This window comes from Gallinula chloropus, assembly GCF_964237585.1.
Source record: "Gallinula chloropus genome assembly, chromosome: 3".
Lineage (NCBI taxonomy): Eukaryota > Metazoa > Chordata > Aves > Gruiformes > Rallidae > Gallinula > Gallinula chloropus.
In genome coordinates this window covers 88,026,836-88,042,608 of record NC_140087.1, presented here as the reverse complement: position 1 = coordinate 88,042,608, position 15,773 = coordinate 88,026,836, and the positions used below count along the sequence as shown (strand labels likewise).

Below are 15,773 nucleotides of genomic sequence, written 5' to 3'. Positions count from 1 at the left end.
TATAATAAATATAACATGAATATATGAGAAGAGTTAGACAAATTTGGTAGTAAAGTCTACAGCAAACCTATGCAGAAATCACCTGTTCCTGAGTTACCTGCACTGCTGTTGATGTTCTTCTGAAATAACAGGATTGCAGTGTAGAACATTCTCTTTCTACCTGAGCCTCTGTGCTTGGTATGTCTCTTCTATCCATCCCATGACACTGAGGCCTAAAAGAAGTGCTCCAAATGGAAAGCAGTGTGTTATGAGCAGCATACAGGTGAAAAACAAACCCCAACGCTTCCTATGCTGGTTAGCTAGTGATGAGTGATGTTCATCTAGTAGCTGCCCTGAATTGCAGGGCTGCCACACACGAGCTTGCTGCCTTCTTAGCCAACTCATTCTGCAATAAATAATAACGCTCCCTTGTGAGAAGTACAGCTTTACTTAACGTACCAGTACACACCAGTAAGCCTCAAAAATTCAGACAGTGATGGCAAGAGAAGGAGGGTGAGGCGGGTAGAGAGCGAGTGCACAGGAGAGCAAGAGCGAGAGGGAGCGCAAAGGGTGTGTGAGGGAGCATCAGCAAAGAGCACAAGTGAGCGTAAGCCTCTTGTAACTCCTTACACTCCTGTGGCAGCCCTACCAGCTCTGTGCTACCAGGCCTCTTGCACCACAAGCCACAGCTGTGCAAGTCAGATGGTGCCATATGGCAACAGAGACGCGACGTCTGGATCCCAAGTTGGGGCAAAAGTGTCTTCGCTGATTGACTGAAGACTCCAGCCAGTGCCCACTTCATCTACCAAAGACCCTCAGGACACCTTCCTGTCTCTTGGCCAAGATCTCCAAGGTCTGTATTTGGCTATCACATTTTAGAACAAATTTGCTGCACACAGGTTAGGCTGTTCTGTCAAAGTGCATCTTCCCTCCATAGGTTACCCATATATGTAAATTATTCCTTCACAAGGCTTTCCAATATATCTGAAATACTTCAAATCTGTATCTAATAAATATTACATGAAAATATTTTTTCAGCATTTACATATGAAACATATAAAATCATGATCATTGCAAGATAACTTCTTCAATGTCATCTTCTAAAGAACCAAGGGTCTTAACTCCTGGCTTACTTGTAGTGTGCTGCCAACGGTGTCTGCTGAGGTTTCTTCCTTCACTGAAAAGTCCACTGTCTTCTTTCACTTTGACTCTACTGTTTTTATCCACAAGTCGATTACCAGAGTCCCAATCTATGTCAAAAGGTGTTGTATCGTTATTTTTAGAAACAAGGATGGTACTGGCACTGCTTCCAAAGAGTTGTTCCATCAAATTTGATTTCTTTTCTCTCTTACTATCGACATCTGTGTTTTCCTTAACATTTTCTTCTACGTTGTCACTTTTTTGAGTGAGCCAACTTGGTCTTCCTGATCCTTTCCCAAAGGAAGGTACGTAACTACCAAACGTCAGCTTGCTACTTAAATCCGCAGTCCTCAGACTCCGCTGCCTCTGCCCTTGTGCTCTCGTGGCATCATCCTGGCTGTCACCTGCAGGAAGCCCATTAGTAACCTTCCCAGGAAGCTCTAATTGATTATTTTTTTCTATTTTCTCCAGGGAATCAGATTTTCTTGCTGCATTTATGAATGGTGCTTGGGAAGCAGGTGTCGTGTTCGTTACATTTTGAGTTTCTCTATCAATTTCCTGCATTTTAGCAAGCAGGAACTCTCTTTTCTGCTGCTCTTCCAGAATTTCAGTGTTTTCTCTCTCTACTTCAGGTTTGTTGATCTCTGTCTCGACCTTTGTTTTCTCTTCTTTATCCAAGAAAAAGCTGCTTTCTTTTTTCATTTTGTCATAGTCTTCCCTTTCCCATTCTGCAGGAAATGTTTAAATATCATTTAAAATGTTTTAGTTTTAAAATGCCTTTAAAAGAATATTTTAAAAATAACTCAACCGAAAGCCATTGAGTTTTTAACATGCTATTCTAAGCATAACGTGGACGTCCTACCACAAAAATATATTCTCCAAAAATCATAACTAAATTCACAATAGGTTCTCTGCTAAGATATAAAAGCTTGATGTCATTTTCCAAACTGATTAGGTCATTATGCACATGTTGGAATTTTCACAGGAATTTCATTTCTTCCAATTGCCTTCCCATTTCCTGGGTCTGAATGAAAATGAATCCATCACTGATTCCAACAGTTCTGACTTGCACTGGACTTTACTTTTCTCTGTCAGCACTACCGACTTCAGGATGGTTCTGGGATATGTGTTTTCAGAGCACCTTTGCAAAAGAGTTCTGTGCATCAGCACGTGAACCCAATGACAGTGTCTGTGCAAATAACCTGATGTCAGCTTGCACAGCTGCACAGGGACACCAAAGGTGCAAAACAGTAGTAACTTCTATGCAGAGCCTGTGAATAACTACGTGTACAAGAAAAAGGAAGCTTCCCAATACTTCTCCCTTCAAAATATTTCTCTAGCAAGACAACAGATGTGTGTTTGGCCAAAAGTTGAGTATGGCTGTTCAGGCCCTTCAACATGCTGGCATTCCCCTTTCAACATTTTATTCAAATTTGACTGAGGTTTTCACAAAGCAATGTTTTATCTGTTATACTTCTGATCAAGCTTACAGAAATAACTGCAACAGTTTAGTTAATATATTTAATATTATTTTTCAATAGCATATCATTATACCAAGACAAATAAGGAGCTATCTTTCGGTATGTAAGGTGGGGAAAATTGCAGCTTATGGTCTAAGATGGGAACAGAGGTCAGAATCATCTCAGAGACACAACAGAGCTGATTCTTGGCTTGTGTGAGTTGCACACTGTTGTCAGTGAAGGTGGGAGATTCTACACATGATTTACCTGCAAAAGGAGCTATAGATTCTCCCCTGTCATCTAAACTGAGTGTTTCTGTTCATTAACTATAATAACTGAAATAGTATATTAGTATGACAGGATGCAGCCCATCTACAACACTCCAGAATATTAAGAGATTTATGAATATAAGTCATTAGGATGTGAAAACCAAATGAATAAAAAAGCAATTTTAAAATATAACAACATAACCTGCCATTTCTCAAGCAGCCACAGTAAACGATTCAGATAGATAACCACAAGGGAAAAGAGAAACCACCCTTTCAAATGATACCAGCGAAGTAGATATGTACTTAAAAACCAGGCCCATATTAAGGAAAGCAGATTTGTTCCACAATTCTGAAAGGCTACTGCCTACCTCAATAGCATCTAGCAAGTCAGAGATAACATCAGCATTTACCTGCTATGCCATCCTTGTTTTGCAAAGCAAAATCTCTCAGCCTTCAATATTTTCTAGTGGGCAGCATTTTTTGCTGCTGCACGCTTAATCACAGCTGAGTACAAGATACAGATTATTCTATAACCCATTTTTATTTCTTTTTCTCTTTGCATAATATAACTGAAAATAATTTTCCACTGTACTGATCTCTGCAAAATCATTTCGCTCTTCTCACAAGAAACTAGCAGTCTCACTTGATTAGTATTCTGTGGTGCATTTTCCAGCATTCAGCTGCCCATTTCCTTACCATCATGTAGTTTTTGAACCCTCTCCTCCAAAGCCTGTATTTCCTGAAAACATTTCAGTTTCTCTTCCCTTTCCCTGTCTTGGTCTTGTCTTAGGAGGTCTGCTTGCTCTTTCTGTTCTCTACCTTGAGTTTCTTTCTCCTGAAATAAATTGATACCAACCAGAAAGTGGTTAGGAAAAATAATCAATAGAACAACCAAGAAAAATAAATCATATGAACTTCTGTTTCGCTCTGAAATCACATTCTTACTGCTGAACATAAAAATGAGCAAGTTATCTAAGCCAAGGCAGCTTTGACAGCCTACAGATTTGGCCCTAAAGTCTTGTCACCTTTAACATAGTTACATCCACCTGAAACAAAATGAATAGACAATCAACTCTATCCTGTACTACACATTGCAGGAAAGCTGCAGTTCCAACACCATAACGCAATGTTATCACTGTGTTAGGGTAGTTCTCTTTAAAAGCCAGTAGTTAGCTTTTTCAAGGACTAATAGGAGGCCAGACTGTATTCTTTTAACAAGCAGCAATTAGTTACCCTCTATTTCCACAATCTGATCTTTTTACTCAAGTGAGTGGGTCATAGATTCGGACAGTTTCACGGTGGTACCAAAAAGTTATGGAGTATTAAGTAACAAACACTGAAAGAAAAAGGTTTCTTATTGGCTGAGAAATTCAGCTAGTGAGTACAGAGGCACATTTAAAAGGAAAGAACCTCCAGAACAGATATTAATGCCAGCAGTAAAAATCACTAACACAAAGAGTAGTGGCAATGAAGTAAGAAGGAAGCCAGCGAGGAGGAAGCCAGCGTAATCCAACATGTACATGTTAACTTTGTAGCTTGCACCTAGAGTAAAATAACCTACTAGATTAAAATACCCTTCTAAGCGAAATAAGAGAAAGTTACTACTTAACTAACAAAATGTAACTATCAGCCAAAACCACTTTAAGTATTTTCCCTTCATGTACAAGAACATTGTTATTATATTTAAAAACCGAACTTAAAGAATTTCATAAAGAGATGGGGACCAGGCATTTGAGGTGCTTGACTTTGAAAACTGATGAAAGCACAGGCTACTCCAATCTAATTTATGTTATGTAAAGCAATAACCATATACAAACTACAGAGGTTTGTAAAATGACATATAGTTGGCTGCCATGAGCTGCACTTGTACCAACTGTGCGGTTCCATAACTCACATGCTGGAGTATACGATGGATGAACCCACACAAGCTCAACAGGAGCCGGCAGAGTGCACTGGTAGCTCAGAAGGCCAACTGTGCCCTGGGCTGCATCAAGAACAGTGTGGCCACAGGTTGAGGGAGGTGATTCTGCCCCTCTACCCTGCTCTCGTGACACCCCACCTGGAGTAATGCATCCAGCCCTGAAGTCCCCAGTACAGGAAAACATAGAGCTGTTGGAGCGAGTACAGAGGAGGGTCACAAAGGGACAGGCTGAGAGAGTTGGCCTTGTTCAGTCTGGAGAAGAGAAGGCTTTGGATTGACCTAATTACAGTGTACCAATACTTACAGGGGTCCTACAGGAAAGTGGGAGAGGGGCTGTCCACCAGGGAGTGTAGTGATAGGACAAGAGGCAATGGCTTTAAGCTGAAAGAGGGCAGGTTTAGGTTAGAGGTTAGGAAGAAATTCTTTATTGTGAGGGTGGTCAGGCCCTGGCACAGGCTGCCCAGAGGGGTTGTGGAAGCCCCATCCCTGGAGAAGTTTACAGAAAGGGTTTTGGAAGAGAGAATATATGAACGAAACAGCCAGAGAAAAGCTTCAGTCCTACCAGGAAGCCAGTCAAAACCATTCATGAAAAGCACTATTTCTGACAAGTAGTCCTAGCCTTATGTAATCAGAATTTGTACAGTTTGTACCAGAATCTGTGTCATTCTGATTTGTAATACCTTACAAGTCTCTTTGTTTTAAGCCTGAGGTCACAGGAGTATTGGCAATACTGCTAATGGTAATATTTTATAATAAAAAGGGAAATGGAAAAGCAAAAAAGAAAAAAATCCAACCATATTCACAAAGCTGGAAGAACAACAGGAGAAATACCAGCACTATGACAATAAGAGGAAGTGTTAGATTTAAGCATTGTGCAATAAATCTGGAAAGTAAAAGAAGACACAATTAAGACCAAAGCAAAAAAGAAAGACAAGGCAGCCAGCACTGTTATAAGATTGCTCAAATAAGTATTAGAAATAAAGAAAAGGGATGAAAACCAAAATGAAGTCTTAAAAACTTTCAAAGAAATTATAGCATCAGAAAAAGAAACAAATTGAGCTAATGGTTATCAGTAAGACATAGAATATGATGAACCACATGTCACAGAAATGGAATATTTCTGGAAGAGTAGAGGTTTTCTTTAAAGACCAGAAAGTTGTATAAACTTTATTTTCTATATATGTTTATATTAACACATATTTTCTAAAATAAAAGCTCTGCATTAAACATTCTGTCTGATAAGTGAATAATCTGAAGCAAGTCTCAAATCTTTATGGAACTCACTATTTTAGGAAGGATCCCTTCTTTCTTGTTTACTGTGTCACCACAGACAAGTTCTGATTCTGGAGGAAATTCTACTGGTGAGAAGTACCTGCTGGTCTGGACGCCTTTCGTGAGCTGTGCTCCTTTTTTAATATTTTGGTTGTTGGCTGTAGAAAATACCAAGAAATCAAATCAGATTTTCACTTGAAACTACCCCACTATGTACCTATCTCTCATTATTAATGATTTGAAGGAAACATAAAAGACTGTGCTGGAGCAAATGGAAGTGGAAAGTATCAAGCAGTTTCAGACAGCTGTTTTCAGCATTTGTAAAGGCTAATTAAAGAAAATAAATTGCATGCAAAACTTTCATTGAAAACCTCCAAACCACCTTCAAGATACTTATAAAATCACTACAGTATATTGAACACTTGTTAAAAAAATCCTTGCAAAATATCTCACTTTTTTCTCCATGTAGAGAGGCAAACTCATAAAAATCAAAATTCACTTATTTGCATCTTTGAAACACATACACTTATCTCTATGGAATGACATTTTTAAAAGTCTGAACCTAAAATGGAAAAATAGCAGAGTATCTGTAGTAAAATGAGCAGCAAATTGTTTGAAATGCTGGCATTAAATATTTAAAACAGTCTCATAAATTCCTGTTTCTTTTGACAAGTAGATTCTACTGATCCAGTGCAAATAGTCTAAGCACACACAGAGACATAGCTATGTAGGTAGCATAAGGCCTGAGGCTGCCTTGTCACACCAGAAGAAATCACTGCATTGATACTTCTAGAAGATTGTGTTCTGTGACATATGTACTCTTTGTGGACAAAGAGAGTGCAGCCCATCTAAGGGCAAATTTGAATTAGCAAGAAATATTTTTTTTAAATGACAAAAATATTCATAGCAGTGAAATTAAGTATTTTTAAAGCCTCTGTAATTTATTCTCATGTAGATAGTACTTATGACCTAGTAGAGAATTTACTAAACAACCGTCCCATCCTCCTTTACCCAGAACATCTGGTGTGAAAGGACTTCAGAATGCTGTTTGATGAAGTTCTGGGCTTAGGTTCTGCTGCAGTTACAGAACAGTGAAACAAAAACCATGCCCTTCTTTGTGACCAGTGTGCTGAAAGAGGAGGAAAAAAGTTAACGTTTGTGAACAGTCGTAGGACCAAACACTGAGCAGCATGAATGATAGAGCACAGCAAAGTAATTTAAGTGTCACTATTAATTTTTCTGCCTTCACTGCTTTATGAGTTACCTCTCTTTCTTTGTGTAATATCCACATCTTTTCTGGGTGACAGCTTTGACATACGATTAGCATATATATTTTTTGCTTCCAGTTCTCTTTCTTTCTCCTGTGAGTGAAAGAGGTGGGTATAACAGAATGAGCCACTAACATTTCATTTACTAATCATTAGCACAGCTGTTAATTAAATATATATGTCATAAGTAGAAACACAGTAACCAATAGTTACAAACAATGTTTTAATGAGAACAATCACATTCCTAACTTTTATTGTGCTACAAGAAAGAGGTAAAACTTTCATCCAAAAAACTCACAGGCAAAATATTTGGCAGGGGTGGGGAGGGGAAGAGAGGGGGAAGTATCTCTGCAGTGAAAATAAAACTGAATGCCAGTGTTTCCATAAAACTGAATAAGATCTATGATGTATATATAGATGGCACAACTGAATTTTCAGTCACTTCATCACAGAGAGACATATTCTTCTTCTTCATTAGATTTATTGAATAAAATACAGAAATTAACAGTGAATTCTTGGAAATCATCTGATAATAAAAATATTTTCAAAATGTCAAACTCTCCACTCACAAATCAGGCTTAAAACACACCAAACAAACAAGGTTTGGAGTTACTAATGCTACTGCTATCAGCTTGATGGCTGATAAGGTGCTAAACTGATGCGGCCCCATTTATGTTTGAGGCTTAGGGTTTCAAAGAAATTCTAGAAACTAAGTACCTTAGCTCAAGTCACATTCTTTTTTCCCTAAAGATAAACTTACTCAGTAGAACACAGTATTTTCAGTCCTGAGATTTAGAATTTGGGCAGTGATGATGTGGAGGGATGGAAATAAACCTTTGCACAAATTTAGCAACATACATGGACATCACAAACGCACGAACTTAATCCTTACACAAACCTACTGCAATGCAACTAGAGCAGTAACATAAAAATACTGTATATTCCTGTAGATTTAGTTTTAAAATCAAGCCTTCAAAACCTAATATGCCAGTAGATGTTGTTGTTTAATCACAATGCTTGGCTACGTCCTGGATCTTGCTTTGCTTAACTAGTGCTAACAATAATGATTAACGCAGAGACATTCTTTTTATAAGCGCTGGAGGCTCAGAGCACAGAACATTTCAATTTAAAGCAGGAAAAGAACTCACATGTGGTATATAATTAAGTACACATCAGAGAGTGCAGTCACTGGTAAACTATTCAAACCTGATTACAGATACTTCCAAAGATAAAATGCCAGGACATGGTTAGTAACATGTATTGCTTCATGTTTTACCTTCAGCTTCTGATTTAGTTGATGAAGATCTTCTTGGAGAACTCTGTTTTCTTCCTGAACCTCATACATCTTTTTTTTCTTTGACTGTAGCTCTCGTTGAAAACTGCTATTACTTAATTCAAGATTCTTCTCCAGATCCTTCAATTTAAAACAAAACAATATTTTTTAATAACAAGTATTTTTTATAGTCAAATTACTTACAAACAAGCATCCTGAATTGAGGTTATCAGCTCCACCACCATCACTGTAACACTGATCACATTTAAACCTTTAATCCTAACTTTGAGGGGGCAGAGAGCGCCCCTGCAGATGCTGCAGCTCATCCCTCTGGAATACTGAGAGGTGAGTTAAGGATGTAATGGGAACACACACTACTTTCTGCAAGGCTCCTGGCACAGGGGACCTCCAGATCTCTTAAGACAAATCTCAAACTGATGGTTAAGAAAGAGAACACCTCCCTGAACATGCAGCATTAGAAGGAAGAAGACAAAAATATTTTTTAACCTTTCTACTAGGGAAAAAAAAGAAGTGATTCTGATTTCATTTACATCCCCTCACCTTGCAATACCTGTTTTAAGTGAGCCTGTGATGATGATGAGAGAAGGAAAAATAGTAGAAGAAAATCTCTTTTTAGAGCATGATTCATTTTAAAATTATCCAGCACTACAAATGCTGAAATACCTGATCATAAAACTAGAGATGCCAGATGGTGACACTACAGGATGAGGTGATTTGGGTAACTCAGTGGTTTATATCCCAGCATTTTGGGATTTATTTTATGGAAGCTTTGTTTCCATCTTAATCCTTTGGATTTCCAGATCTATTATTTCTGTAATGTAATTTAGGTTTAATTACTAATATAGACACCAAACCTTAACACCATTTTAATGACTGACATGATTTAATTTTAAAATAGTTTTGCATACATCTACTAACAGTACAACAGTGTTAACACAATTACTTTAAATTAGTTTTTAGACATGTTTACAATGCAGATATATTTAGACATGTTTACAAAAATTTAAACATAGTGCTAAACAAAATTAGAATATATTCCACAAAAATGGATACCTGCAAAATATTCTAAAGCTCATTTTGGTATTCAAAACATAGCTGTAATTTTGTTTAGCTCAGCTCTCAGACGTGCAGAACAGTGGACAATCAAACACTGCGTGAACGCAGTTCACAAAATTGAAAAAGAATTACTATACATATGTTTTTCAGAATTTCAGTATACAATTCCCTAAATACCCAGAAAATTTTTAACAAACACTTCCCCTCCAAGAGGGCAAATTAGGTTGCATGAAGTTGTATTATAGCTGCATGCATTTCTAAAACATTATTACTGGTTATAAACACGCTTAAAAGCACCAGTCCACAGTGTGTATGTACTGACAAAATATAATTCAGTTCTAAGTAGAAATTTGAATGCACAACTACCATGGATGTAACTATATAATCACCTTTGAAATAATTTACTTTGTTCTACTACCTATATGCAGAAAAAATTAATTATTATTTCCTATGAACCTATGAAAAAACACAATTCATGATGCTCATCATGGCAAGAAATGTCTGTGCCAGAATTTCTTACGAAAAGAATGTCATCTCACCTTAATTCTTTTCTCACTGTCCTTGAGCCTGCTCTCTGCACAGGCCAGTTTCTTTGCCAGGTCATCTCTTTCAGCAAGGTGCTTATCTGCAGACAGCTTTTGCAGTTTCTGTAAGGCAGTTTTTGTTCTGTACAGTTCATCTTCCGAATCCTTCAGCCGCCTCTCGGTGGCACGTTCCCTCTCCTGAGATTTCCGCAGGCGCTCCCTCAATATTCTAATCTCATTGTTGTGCCGAGCCAGGAGCTGGGAGATCTCGTTCTCAGTATCTTCAAACTTATTCAAGGCTTTCTCCTGCCTGTACTGGAGCCTCTTCAGTGCCCTGTTTTCCTTCTGCAGCTCATCGAGTTTGATGTGTAGTTCAGTCAGTTCATTTCGGAGCTCATTGATTTTCAGCAGCCTGGCAGAAAGAACTCTCTTTGCAACCAGATCTATATCTTTTGCAGGAGAATCCCTCGTGAGGCTCTGGGAACGGAAGCCCCAGCGCGTCCGTCTTTTGCTTGGTGCATCTTTGGAACCAAATTTCTTTGTGGCTAGGAGAGGAAAAATAAAAAGCATGTTTACTGTGAGACAATGCAGTTTGTCTATTCAGACATCCTTCTTGGAAAACAGCTCTGCCTGAAAACAGTTTTACAATACTTAGCAGCGATCACAGCTTTCAAACCAGACAATAAAAGGCATATACAGGACAGACTTATGGTTCTCTTCATAGATTAAAAAAAAGGAGATTTACATCTGTGTTCTACTGTAAGAGGTAATATTTGCAGCCATCAATGCAGGACCATTGTATCCAGCTGCAAATCGTATCAGAAAAAGCCATTGTATTTAGTTAATATTTGATTATGTTTATTAAAAAGTTTTAGAAATACCCTACTCCTGTGCATACAATATTATCAAATGCTTTTAAAATGGCAACAATTAGCTGAACATTAACTAGTTATGTATTATGCAAGATGTAATTCTCTGAGACAAATGCAGTAGTATTTTCAAATCCAGCTGCCATGCTTACAGACAAAACAGGAGATTTCAAAGGCTCAATGCAAAAAGCCTCCGAAGCAAAATTATAAATCCCATGAAAATTCAGTTCTCCCCTGAATAATTTATTCTTGTATCACAAGTTATTTTCCACACAGCACCATTTGATTAATCGTATGCACCACTCGCATTCCGATTCAGTATTATATTATCATCATTCCCACAGATAACTGGGAAACATTTTGTTTCTATCTTATTTGCCTCTCAAACCCCAGCCAGAGCAGCATATAATGGAGCATATAACCCCCCCCAAATATCTCTTACAACAACTGAATAAGCAGAGAGCGCATCATTCGTTAAGGTACAACCAGTGTGTGGAAAAAACCCACTCTGAGCAGCGACAGTTTATATTCCAGGCTTGAAATGCAGCAACAGTGCAGTTACCTATAGACAGACAGTGGGGGTGTGTGACAGCAAATCCTTCCTCCCCTTTGTCGCTCACCACGTTTATATTCCACAGAGAATATTTTTACAGCAAAAACAACAACTTTAAAGTATTTGTTCTGGCTTCCTCTAAATATTTTGTACAAATATTTGTTCTAACTCCCTCTAAACATTTTGCATAAATATCCATTTTTTCTTGATGCTCATTTTTTCCACAGCTTGGGCAAACAAAATAAGGCTGGGGGTTATTTCCCTTTACAAGGAACACTTACATTCAGGTGCAAAAAAGCTATCTAATGCATGCACTGCAGGAATGATGCCACTCCTATCAGCAACTAAGGGAATTCCCAGTAAACCTAGACTTCCAGGCCTTCAAGAGTTCCTCCACATTTAAGGAACAACAGAAAATTCCAATACCAAGTTTGCACTTTTGACCATATAGTTAAATTGGGGAACAGTGTCTTTCAGGAACAACGTTAACACCACCTTTATGTGATGATTCTGGCTTCATAACCAAAGAACTAGTCAGTCATTTGCCCCCTCCACATTAAACAGCATAGCAGAACTGCTGTTTTTCTTTCCCAGAAAGCTAACCCATGACTCAACCATGAAAGCAACTTATGTAGGTGAGGTGTGTGTGAGTGTGCTCAAAGTGGAGCTATTCAATCTCAAATTTTAGATACTCTGCCTTCAAGAAAGGACTGAGAACAACTTATTTTGAATTTCCACATGCACTTAACTTTCACCAAATGTATTTTCCCCGCTCTTGCCACATTAGTGATCTTTCATTTGTTTGTTTTTGAAAGCACCCAATACAACACTCTGAAGAATAGTCAACTAGACTTCCATACATGAGATATGTGTAGGGGTATTTTGTCAGAGGAATTTTAGCAACTGTCCCTCTTGTACCACCTGCATAGTAAGTACTTGCCTGGAGTCACAGATTCACAGATTCATAGGGGTTGGAAGGGACCTCTCGAGATCATGTACTCCAACCCCCTTGCTATAGCAGGATTCCTAGAGCATGTTGCACAGGACAGCATCCAGACCTCCTCCAGCTTTCTTGTCAAAGAAAGTGTCAGCACAATTCAGCAAAAGGCTAGTGTCAGAGTCACATTCACTTGTTAAGGGAAAACATGAATCATTCTGAAATTCACTAAAAATGCTCCTTATGCAGGAACAGGTTAATTTCAATTTTCAACAAAGCAGTTGCAGTCCACCTGCAGCATAATTCACATGAACTTTATTTGTAGCTTTTCATATGGTAGTTTCCTGCTTGTATTTCAGCTTTCAAAGACAATTAACTCTTTAAAGCAGTCACAAAGCAACAGTTTCTGCTATCTACCTACCTTGGTGGTTCACAAGGCTGTTTGAAGTTTGTGTTTTGCGTTGTCTTTTTTCTTGGCTTGTAGACAGATAGCTTACTGTTGGCGACTGGCCAGATGAATGAGATGCATTATCTTCATCTGAATAATAGGAGTCACTATTTTTGTCCCCATCTGATTTCCTGTCATGTTCAGAATCTGGACTCCTTACTCTTTCTCCCATTTTTCAGATTCAACTGCTTCCCAGATTTTTCTCAAAGACTGTTCATTTTGACACAAAGAACCTTTTAGTTGTCACAATGGCAGCAGCTGGATTATTTCCTTGGATATATCATCTTCATCTCCAAAGCATGAGATCTTTGCAGTTGAGTTCAGCAAGCAGCAGTTATCATTCAGAACACATTTTTTTTTTCTGTAACAATTTGGAGAGGAAAAAAAGTGAGAATGGTTTTGCTGTTTAGGTAAGAAAGGTGAAAAAACATGGAAAAAAATAATTCTGAATTCTTAGAACCTTATATCATGTGCTGTGCGACATTAGACTTATTATTTATATTAAATGTGACAGACATCACTCTAAGAACGCTACTACTATCACACTCAGTAGCTTGAGGCACTTCATCCCCAAAAGAAAAATCAGGAAATTAACACTGCTAAATCTAGAACAAGAAATTAACCCAGGTTAGAGAGAGGGGAAAAGAAGCATTTGGAAAACAAAGGAGAAGACAAGTGAAAGCTTCACGCTATTCAGACAAATAATATAAACTTATTTAAAACTTCTTAACCCAATATATTGTTTATTCATGTGACTAGAATTAAGACATTTGTAGAATTTGACTAAACCTTCTGTACATCTCAACTTATGACACTCTAATGGTGTTAAATAATGATTGGGCTTGAAAAATCCATTGTCCCATTTGCCTGGAGGTCATTCTGTCCCCAACTACTAAGGAGACTGTACCTACGTATCACCGTCTTTGTCCCGGAGAGTACTCTCGCACCCTACAACATCTAGGGTTTCATGCCTTCAAGTACTGGCAGGAGCACACACACATTTGTGTCATAGGTTTACAGGAGAATGCAAATACAGCCTTATGGGTTTTTTATGTATGATAAGAAAGACCATGCTGCTGGTATTGGGTAAACGTTCTATCTGCAGCCTGTAAAAATCGAGAAGGGCTGCTCCAGCAGCCTGTAAACTGAAAAATCCCCTAATCCCAAGGTAAAATCACTTTATTTTTCATTTTTGGAGACCCTGCCTGAGAATGTAATAGAGTAAATATATCCAAAATTTTCCTGACCTTCTCAGTCAAAAGAATTTTCTTGTCAGTTTAGGAAGTATTTTACTGACTACACTCAGCCTCCAAAGCCTTTTGTCTCTCTCACCTACCACTCTTCACAGCTCTCAAGCTTATTTCACCATCTATCTCCTTTCAATCCAACTTCAGGACGTCAAGTCTCTAATGGGTGAATAAATAGGACTTGCAACAGAGCCCATCAGTTCTGCTTGTTGAATGACATCAGCTCCTAGCCCACTGCTAAATGGTATAGCAAACCACGCACACTAAACTGAGCAGCTTTCAATCAAAACTCTTCCACGCTGCAGGCCATACAACATACCTGTAAATGAGCTGTAAATTTTTCACTGTATTTTTTCCCTAAACTTAGCACACTTCTCAGCCTTCTGTTCCACATGCAGAATTGCATAGGCAGGGAGAACAGAAGTGTCAGCTGCAGAGACAGGATTCATTACGAATTCAAGCTTACTGGCCCAGTTCACTGTTAGCACAATGCTGTCTCCAGTGACTGGAATCCATTTGTCCTCATCATGTATGCAGAAGGAATCAGAGGAATTAATATCCCAACAGATTTCTAAACTGGGAAGCTGCTGGGAATTAATATTGAGTTATTTGGAAGAGTGTTTTATCTTAGCTTAGAGAGTAACTTTCCAAAATAGTATCTTTAAGTACCTGAATATTTTCAAAGTAGTCCAAATAAATCACATGCCTAAAACTGATGTCAGAGAGGATTCAGATGAAAACTGCACTGCAGAGGCCAGAAAGAAGACAAGCTGTGCTCGAGATCACTTGTCCTAGAGATTGCTAAACACATGCTGGAAGTTATTGCGAACATTCAAATTATCAGTAACGACTGTAACTTCTTCAATATCTACATTATTACAGAAATTTCCTAAGCATATACCTAACCATAATGGTATTATCTTGTTTGTCTTTAACTGTGATGAAGATCCTCAGATATGTTCATGACTGCAAAACTAAAATGATGTAAGAGTATTATTAGAACATACCAGGGTGCATCCCTGCTCCCACACAGCTTCACTCCTAGGTCCTGGCTTCACAAACATCTGAGCAGCATGCAATTTTGCTCCCTGAAGAGCAAACCAAGCCCAAACTGAAACACAAGCAGAATTTGGGGGACAACCTGTTCTCTGGAGGGTGCACAGACAACACCGTGTCAGTCCTGTCTCCACAGGACAGAACCTCAGGAAACACAAAAAAACCCCAAAGAAACCCTGCCCCATATATTTATGTTAAAATACTAAAATAGTATAAAATATAAAAATAGTATTTTGGAGTGCTGCCACAGACCTCACATTATTACAGTCATCCTGACCAAAAAACCAAAGGATTACAGGCATGGGGTGACTGCAGGGGCCTGAAAACACAAAACCTGGACAATACAGGTGCCCTAAGCTATGACAAAAACCTTGGGAACCGGATAAAAACAGTTCTGTAGACAATGTATAGCACAAAAACCCAAATATTGAACATATGCAAAACATATCACGTGCAGTAAATTCAGACATAATGTGGAAT

General features: G+C 38.3%; 1 protein-coding gene across 1 annotated transcript; it reads right to left on the bottom strand.

The window, feature by feature from the left end:
* Positions 1-1,047: 1,047 nt before the first annotated feature.
* LCA5 (lebercilin LCA5) lies at positions 1,048-13,162 on the bottom strand (the record flags this gene model as incomplete). Its single annotated transcript, XM_084261865.1, has 7 exons — positions 1,048-1,847; positions 3,545-3,683; positions 6,054-6,199; positions 7,306-7,402; positions 8,586-8,723; positions 10,199-10,728; positions 12,964-13,162. 7 exons carry the CDS (start codon positions 13,160-13,162, stop codon positions 1,048-1,050), a joined length of 2,049 nt encoding a protein of 682 aa, XP_084117991.1.
* Between the last annotated feature and the right edge of the window lie 2,611 nt (positions 13,163-15,773).